This window comes from Nestor notabilis, unplaced genomic scaffold (assembly GCF_000696875.1).
Source record: "Nestor notabilis isolate BGI_N333 unplaced genomic scaffold, ASM69687v1 scaffold4609, whole genome shotgun sequence".
In the NCBI taxonomy this organism is placed as follows: domain Eukaryota; kingdom Metazoa; phylum Chordata; class Aves; order Psittaciformes; family Psittacidae; genus Nestor; species Nestor notabilis.
Genome location: NW_009944897.1, coordinates 49,161 through 58,002, shown reverse-complemented (window position 1 = coordinate 58,002; position 8,842 = coordinate 49,161). Strand labels below are relative to the sequence as shown.

The 8,842-nt window shown below is 47.2% G+C and overlaps 1 protein-coding gene across 1 annotated transcript in view; it reads right to left on the bottom strand.

Annotated features, from left to right (window-relative positions):
- Positions 1-8,842, bottom strand: part of LOC104412036 (SH3 and PX domain-containing protein 2A-like) — a gene marked incomplete at its 3' end in the record, with an annotated part of 206,100 nt that overhangs the window by 164,447 nt on the left and 32,811 nt on the right. The window contains exon 3 of the mRNA XM_010022629.1: positions 2,702-2,777. Coding sequence (XP_010020931.1) covers positions 2,702-2,777 — 76 coding nt within the window. The remainder of the gene's footprint in view (positions 1-2,701; positions 2,778-8,842) is intronic.

The window sequence follows — 8,842 nt, the reverse complement described above, 5'->3', positions numbered from 1 at the left end:
GTGTAAAGGGGAGCATTCACTAGCGCTTTCCCTGTGGAAAAGAGATGCAGGAGCTTGCTTTCACCCAACAAGACCCTCTGCATGCCCTGTCTGCCACCCAGATGATCGTGGATAGTCCAGGGTGTCCCAAAGGTCATTCATCTCTTATTTTAGACATCTCCACACCCAAAACAGACTGAGTGTCATGATCCCCCAACCCCTGCTGCAACTGCTAACAGTCAGGGTGTAGGAAGGAAGAGACCCTTCAGGACCCGCAACAGGCCACCACCAGGACTTGGTGGCCCTTTGGTCCAACCTGCTGTGGCCAGCCCTCAAGTTCTTCCTTTCCAGCTCTTTGCTGCAGCAGGAGATTCGGGCAGTACCATCACCCCCCACTTCTACCTATGGAGCAGTAGCTGCTTGGGTTGCTGCTGTGGTTCTACCACACTACGGGTGACCTGCCAGCCAGCCATGTATGCACCCTCTGCCATGGCAAAGTGACCTGCGAAGGTGGCTCCTCTATTTTCAGGATCAGATCATGCTTTCATTTCAGGAGAGCGCCACATCATTGCTGACAAGCAAGAGACATGGGCTGGCATCAGCCAATTTCCTAAACCAGACCTGGTGGGGGGAAATTGCCCAAGGCTGGAAGTGGTCATGGGCAAACCCCAGGCGCTCAGAACAAAGCATGCAGAGTCACACCAGCTTGGCTGACTCAGGCCCATAATAAGCAAGCAAAATCATAACATTTTCATAAAAGTAGGATTTAAGTACAAACATCTGCCCTGCTCTTTCTTCAGTCTCAGTCTATAGCTAGGTATTCGTTTCAGTGATCCACGGTTCCAGCTGCAGAAATGCCATGCGGATTCTAATTATGGCAGCTAGTTTATTTAACGGAGTTTGACATTGTTTGACATTCAGCTGAGTCACCTTGTTCCTGGGTAAAGCAACATGGGCTTTTCAGTGGTTCACCAAGAGAGAGGCAGAGATTCGGTATCAAAAGTAGAACATATATCACAAAAATTTTAAATTAAATACATCTGAGGTCTATTCTATTCTGGCAGCTTCTCTCCTTGGGATACTAAGTCAACCCAAATGTTTTCCAGATATAACTCTTCCCCTCAAGGATACGCAGCAGTACCATCTCCCTCGTGTTCTTGGAGGGTGGGAAGGGTAGGAAGTGTTGTAATGGGCATATGGGATGTATCTCATCCTCCGCAAGCATCACCCACCCATGTATCAGGACATCCATCACTAAGAACTGCGCACAGGCTGAGCATCAGTTGTTTGCATTCAGCCAACATTTTTTCTAGGGCAAAGTTAAAGAAATGGGCCATTGGTGGTCAATACAGGAGGAACAATTACCTGCAGACAGAGATGTTCCTACAGCACCTCACCTAAAGCAATCTGCGCTCCTGTACAGTGCTTTTCAAGAACCTCAACATGTTTTCCAGCGAGAAAGACAGACCAGCACTATCCATTCTTATCATACAGAGGTTTCACAAAGTGACTTGTCTGCAAGTTTGTTGGTGGCAGAGATGGAAAGAAAGCCCACGCTTGGACTGCTCTCCCTCATGCCAGGTTGGAAATGGAGGCCAACACCACTTTCCCCTGGCCGCAGAGGGTCTGGATGCAGCACAGGGCACTGCAGAGAGCAAACCCCAATCGTGAAGCTGCCTTCCAGAAGGTCCATGGAGGCTGCCAAGCTGCCCTACTGTGGCTCCAATGCTTGTGTCACGTCTCTGCGCTGCTGTTTTCCAACTCCCTGCTTCCCTCCTAGCCCTGGAGCTGTGCTCACCACACATCTGGAGCAGCTGCTCTGCCTGCAAACAGTGTTGGGGACCACAGCATGCTTCTGGAGGAGACTAAGCCCTCCCATGCCAGCTTCTCTTTACAGACCTTTGGGGAAGAGCTGGGATTTCGTTTTTATAATCAAAAGACAGAAGGGACCTTTTCAGAGGCTGAAAATACTCCACTTATTCTGGCAGGCAGTGCAGTGAGCCAGACTTCAAACCAACAGCCAGAACCGTGCAGCCAGACAATAGCGAGTTGGCCCGAGCGTGCATTTTCAAGAGCACACTGAGGTCTGGCTCATCTCCCCCATGCCATCCCTGCAGTCACTGCTGGAAGGAGCTGTGTGGAAGTGTGTGCCATTACCCTGAGGAGAGGATATCCATCATGTCCAGGCCCTCTCTGAAAGCTGTCAGAGAGACAGTGGCTCAGGCCAAAGACATGTTTACTTATCTTTCTGGCCAGTACTGCAGAAATCCCTGTTTGCATTTAACCTTCTTTCAGTTTCTTTTATCTCTCAGTGGCAACTCTAATTATTCATTTCTTATGGTACAGTAACAATGCCTGCAGAGCCACAGCATTCAGAAACAAAACTGACGGTGTCTCTGGTCTCCAGTGGCCTTGAATTGGCAGCCCAAGCTCAGACTGGGGGGCTGCCAGCCTGTCACCCAACAGGCAAAGCCCCTCAGAAGCCATCAAATCCCTTTGTGCGGCAGGGCGGAAGCCAACCTGAACCTCGACAGCTGATGCAAGATCCCCGGGGAGCCCTAAACACCATGACAGTTATTTTAGGAGGAGGTGGAGGTCTGGTATCACGAGGCTGTATATATTTCAAAGAGTGGTCACACAAAGTACTAGAGAATGTGGTTGGGGAACTGCAGTCCCCAATTGTTCTCACCCATCTCGATTAGGGCTTTCCCCACAGCATTACCTGGTAGAAAAGGGATGATTCTTTGCTTAGGATCTTTCTGGCCTCCTTCAATAGGGAACTTGTCCAAAAGCTGCATCTGCAAAGGAAAAAGAATAAACATCTTAGGGGGAAAACATGGATTACCAGGGGATCTCTTGGTCTGTGTGTGGCTCAAAAGATGATTAGCAATGCAAAGGAACTGCAGGAAACACTCTGCCTCATTGCGGGTGAGTCTGTACATTAAAAGGTACGATACAGTTCACTCCAGAGAAAGGAAGGGCAAGTTGCTGGCGGCTGGGACAGGGCCCAGGCAGACGTCCGAGCCTGGCCTCGCTGCTGTTCTAAAATCAGGCTCTCATTCTTTGTTACAGAACACACACCTTGCCTCTAATCCACAGCCTGCCCGCATTGGTGGAGACACAGTTTTTACCTGTCCATCTGACAGGCCACCCACCTGGTTAAACATGCTGTCCAAGCAACCGGATTAATGCGTGTTTAATAAAATACCTGCTCTGCCTTATTGCTGGCAAGGAACTGCCCACTGCCCTGGTCCAGCCAGAGCACTCCTGCTTCCCCAGGGAGGGAGAGTGATGGGGCTTTTTGGAGTATCTTCCACTGCAGTCCCTACAAGGAGGCAGCAGCAGAGAAAGGAAGCAGGGAGGAAGAAGGAGAGCAGAGCATCCCAGAGAACACCATCACCAGGAATGGCCACAAAGCACAGCTCAAGGTGGGTGAGCTCTCAGTCCATGACAAGCAGCCTTTAGCGCATGGTTATGGACCATGTGAGACGATTTTGCCCACAACAGCTAAGATCTTATCCCACCAGCTCCTAAACCCTGTCCACCACATCCATCTGTTTCTAACACATCCCTAAGGGCTGACTGGGCTCAGGATCCTGCTGTACCACAGAACTGCTAACAGCCTTCCACCTGAGGAGTTCCAAGGGCTATTGATGGCTTATGGGCAGCTTGCACAGTGGAGCTGACTGCTGACCACCTGTGACTTTCTGTGGAACCAAGCCTAGCGAAGCAGTATGCTGACCTGGTGTTTCTAAATGAGCCCTATAATTTGTCTTTGGGTGATGAGCCCAAAGTGACCAGTGCCACTGAGACTGAACACCAGATGAAAAGACACACACACAGCCTCAGCCAGGAAGGAAAGAAGCTGCTTCAGACATCTTCATGGACCTGTCCAAGAGGTCCTTCATGGACCAGCCCTGAAAACTGGCAGAGCCTCTCACCCCTCCCATTCACCCTCTGCACCCTTTCACTGTTATTCAGGCCATGGTGCTACCAAGATAAATACTCAAATCTTCATGCTTTATTTCATTTTCTTCCACGTTTCAGATGTGCGATGCAATGCTCTATGTCCCTGCTGATCCTGCACCCCAGCCCTGGCTCCCTTGTGCTGGGGGACCTCCAAATCTCCTGCCAGCCCAGTGACTCGTTTCCAACAGTCCAGGAGAGATGTCTGTAGGAGAAATGTCTGTCAACTACAGTCCACAGACCCTGTGGTCTCTGAGGAGGGTAAGGAAGGAAGGCAAGCAGTCTTGTTACTTGACCTTGCAGGACCCCTATCTCCTCACCTGAACTGGATCTACAGCTTAATACAAATACCTAAAGGGGCAGAAAAAACTGCAGGTGTGGGGGCTCATCAGACAGCATTTAATCACATCAACACTATGTGTCCAGCAGTGAGGGTGTGTGAGTTAACAGAGGCTTTGCCAGCACAACAGATTTCCTTTAAAAAATATTTTTTTGCTAACATGGGGAAAAAAAGTCAGGTTTTTTTCCTACTGTTTTTGTTTTAAGCACACAGGATCCTTCTCTTCAACCACACCACACCATCTCCAGCATTTTCACCATATGTTACAGCAAACCAAAGATCAAGAGGAAGCTTGGGAGTAGACTGAACATCTGTGCAGCAGAACAAGCTAAAAGATCCCACGTTTCCCCACCAGGGAGTCAGCCTGGTAAATAAATAGAGCGTAGCTTTGCGGATTGTTACCTAGCTCACTTTTTTGCCAACAGAGACACGGTTTTTATTGAAAATGGGAAAATTTGTTTTCTTGGAGGTAGAGCTCCGGGTGCCTGAGGTCAGGCATGGGCAGGAGCTTTGTTCAAAGGGAACAGAAAAAAAGAGGGGGAAGGAATCCCCACCGATTGACTTGAAGTTTTGCTGTTGCTACACTTTTAGCCAGGAAGGCAATTCTCACTTTACTACACAGTGACTAATTCGAGCTTGGAACCGATACAGTCAAATTCCCATGGTTATTCTTGGAGTTAGATTAGCTTGGCTAATACAAGCCTTTTTAACCACATCAAGAGAGTCACAACGTGTATAACTTAGTGCTATTTATCTAAAGGGTGGATATCAGCAAAAGAGATACAATAAACTGCAGCTGGAATAGTTTGGCTAAACTTTCCTAGATTACACTTTCTGCCCCGGCTCTTGACTCTGCTGGGAGGGTCTAGATGGCAGGGAGCTGGGGGAAGGCAGAGGCACTCAGGAGGTCACCAATGTAACTGATGGAGACACAGCCTGTTCCAGTGCAAAGTCCCTGGGAAGCACAGAAGATTTCTCATCTTTGGCATATAAGACTCCAGAGGATGCTTGCTGCTGGCTTGCGGAATAGCCCCTGGACCAATAAGTTGGGGCCGGCATTTCTGCTACCCCAGCAAGAGACACAGACTGGTTTTGGGCAGCTGTGCTGGAGGTTCTGGAGGAAACTACTGGCTCAGTTTCAGGCATGATATGGGAAACCCAACAGACCTAAAAAGGATCTGAGCAAGGACATAACCGCAGCCTAGCAATTATACCCCTGTCTCTATGTCTGGCTGCTCTCATTAACACCTAAAAAAGCACTCCCAGCATGACAGTGTCCATAAAGACAAGTACTAATGGCACAGAGAACCTTTAACACAGACCGGAATGTGATGACTGCTCTGCAGCTCTGCAGCGCAGGAAACCCCTCATGATGTTAAAGCCAAACAAAGAGCAGCAGAAGCACAGAGCCTTCCTCAGCACTTCCCTGCACCCAGTTCTGCCATTTGAAGTCAGTGCAAGTTAGATCTAAAACCTAGAAAAGCAGGATTCTGAATCCTCCCACCCACAGAGAAGGATGCAAAGCAGAAGATGAGGAAGAGATAGATGCAGAGGAGGAGAAAAAACAGGAATAGGTCTGAGTGAAACATCCCAAATCTCCCAGAGCTGATGGGGTATCCTAAGCCTCACTCAGCCTAGCTTAGATAAGAGGAGACATTAACCATGGAGATAAAAGGAGCAGCCAGGAATGAAGAGAGCTCAGGGATGAACCACAGAAGCGCCTCCTGGTAGTCACAGCACTTTCCCCACATGGATGATTAACAGCCAAAGAGCAATAAACAGATTTTCAGTTTGCTTAATTAGATGTCTGCAAAGCATCTGAAAGTCAAAAACTCTTTAGTCTGTGACAAATACTTTTCCATTAAAAGAAATTATCATTGTTATTATTGCAACTATACATGTGATAGATGAGAAAAAAAAAAAAATCCTTCACTTAATGCCCAAAGTTATTGTGTTCAGACATGGGCAGCCTCCACAAGTTGTTGCTTGCATCTTTAATATGACATTGAAGTTAGAGACAAGATTTGCTAAATAAGAAAGTCATCCTGTCACCTAGAGTAAAACCAACCCAGCATGAAAGGGAAGAAGGGAAGTCTGGATGCACAGTCCTGGAGGATGGAGTTAGAGCTGTAGCTGGCTTTGGGCAGGCAAGAAATCACAAGTGGGCAATGTATTTTGGCAAACCTGGGGAAGTGCATACTCAGTTCATCTGCTTATGAGCACGTGAATCCCACCATGGGAAAGCCTCCAGTTGTATGACCAATGTGATGAGCAGAAAGAAATCCATTACCATGTTATTGTGTCACAGGGTGGGGAATCCGTTTGGAAACAGGGAGGGTATATGGAAACCGGGAAGTGAGCTTCCCGCCCATTTGGGCAGCATGTCTGGAGTCAGACTAGACAAACACATCTCACTCCTGCTTCTGGCACAACAGATGCACGTCCACAAACTATTTAGTGCAAAAATCACCTCCCCAGGCTTTGTCTTTCAAAACTGCTCTGGGTTTGCCAACAGCTTTTGTATGCAAGTCCTGCATGGAGTCCTGCCTTCTGCTCCATACAACTTCCTTCTTGCTTCTGTGCTGAACTCATTTAGATCTGCTATAAACCTTGTTGGTATAGACTGTGACTTGCTTACAATGGTCAGCAAATGATCATGGAATTAATCCCATTAAGAATCAAGGGAATTACTTGTGAGAGTTGCTGCTCATTAAAATGAGAGTAGGCTCAGAGCACTAGCCGACTCCACTCCTCACTAATTGCACATAACCATGAAATCACTTGACTTGTAAGAATGGAATAGGAATATTTCAGTGGTATCAACTCTCACCTTTTGATATTAATGTAGGGAGTTCTGGATGCTGCCTCACACATGTAAATGGGAAACAAGAGGTGTAGCCAGTGTCCTCCCAGCTAAGCTGTTAGATCGCAGAATCATTTAGGTTGGAAAGGACCTTTAATATCATCCAGTCTGACCGTGAACCTAACACTGCCGAGTCCACCACCAAACCATGCCCCTAAGTGCCACATCTACACAACTTTTAAATACCTCCAGGGATGGTGACTCCAACACCTCCCTGGGCATCTTCTATTCTCATCCCTTCTACTTCGGATCACCTTGACCTAAGAATGTGACTATGCCATGAAGAAAGAGATGCTTGCGCACACAAGGACCGTTTGGGCTCAGCAATCACAGATGATGGCATCTGCATTCACTTCATGAATATTCTGCTGCTAAAATAAGATTCAGCCCCTCTCTGCTTTGCAATGGTATCACCTGATTAAAAGTCTTAAAGAAAAATAAGCACCCCTTGAGATGCTACAAGTAGCACCTCTGAGGATGAGAAGCCAAGCGTCTTCCTGACAATTATTTACTTACTACGTTACTTATTTTAGTTAGGCTTTCATAAAACAACATCGTTTTCTGTTTTAGATATAAGGACTTACAGCACCTGAGACTAAGGAGTCACTTCTTTTTTGCAAGAGAAGCTTTTACTCTGCTGTAAGCCAGACAATGCAGGGGACATGAACATATGAACTACTCGATGACTAGCAGGAATTTTGTTCCCAATTTGGTCTTGAGGTTTTGGAAGTCTGTGACTAAATCTAACTCCCTGAAATTAATCCACTGCAACACTTACCCAACCTTCACCTATGCCTAACACCATAGACTCCAGCTGGTTTTTGTTAGTTCCTCCCCTTCCTTCCTTTAACTCTCCCCCAGTCAGAAGAGTGAAGTTCTCCACACCTCCTAAAATAAGCAAATTAGGACACCCACATAATCTCTTATCAGTGTGCATATCTTTCTGATTCCTTTTCAAGTGGATGTAGGTTTGCCATGTGCACAGATTAAAATCAAAGCCCTGCAGGAGGTCAGCACTGTGATCATGGGAGATTTATTTTAACATACAAAGACCCTGAGGATGACTTTCATCCAAACCCTCTACTTTGGCAAGCAAAGTAACATCCATTGCTGCAAAGGGACACAGGACTCTGACCTTCTGCAGAGGGAGAGAGAGAGGAGAGACCTCACTCCCATTCTGCATCGTCTAATTTACTTGTGCCCCAGAGAAACAGTGGATGAAAATCAAACCACAACCAAGAGACTGAGAGCAGCAGATTTTGGTCAAGGTGCCCCCAGAAACCCTGTGAGTTTGCCACCTTACTCTCGGTCACTCGAGTGGTCCTAAGGCTACAACACTTCCTAGACTGAATGCCAAGAGGCGTATTAGCTTCCCATTTTCCAAGTGCTCGCTAGAAAATGCATTTTTCATTACAGATGAGGCAAGCTGATAATAAAGGTACTTGGACCTGAAAGGTAAAGTACCGAGGACAGTTATGCACCAGGCATATGGTGATCCCAGGTCTGTGATACCTTCTCATCAGGCTGATCTGAGCTTTGAGTCCCAAAGAGAGAGGGGCTATAGCCAGCTGAGCAATGGGGCAAAGGAGACATCTGTACACGTATGGGACTGTGTGCACACAGCTAAGAGACCAAAGAAACTGCAAGAAAAACGAAGGTGCTACCAGGGATCTGAAACTAGTGATGAAGGAACT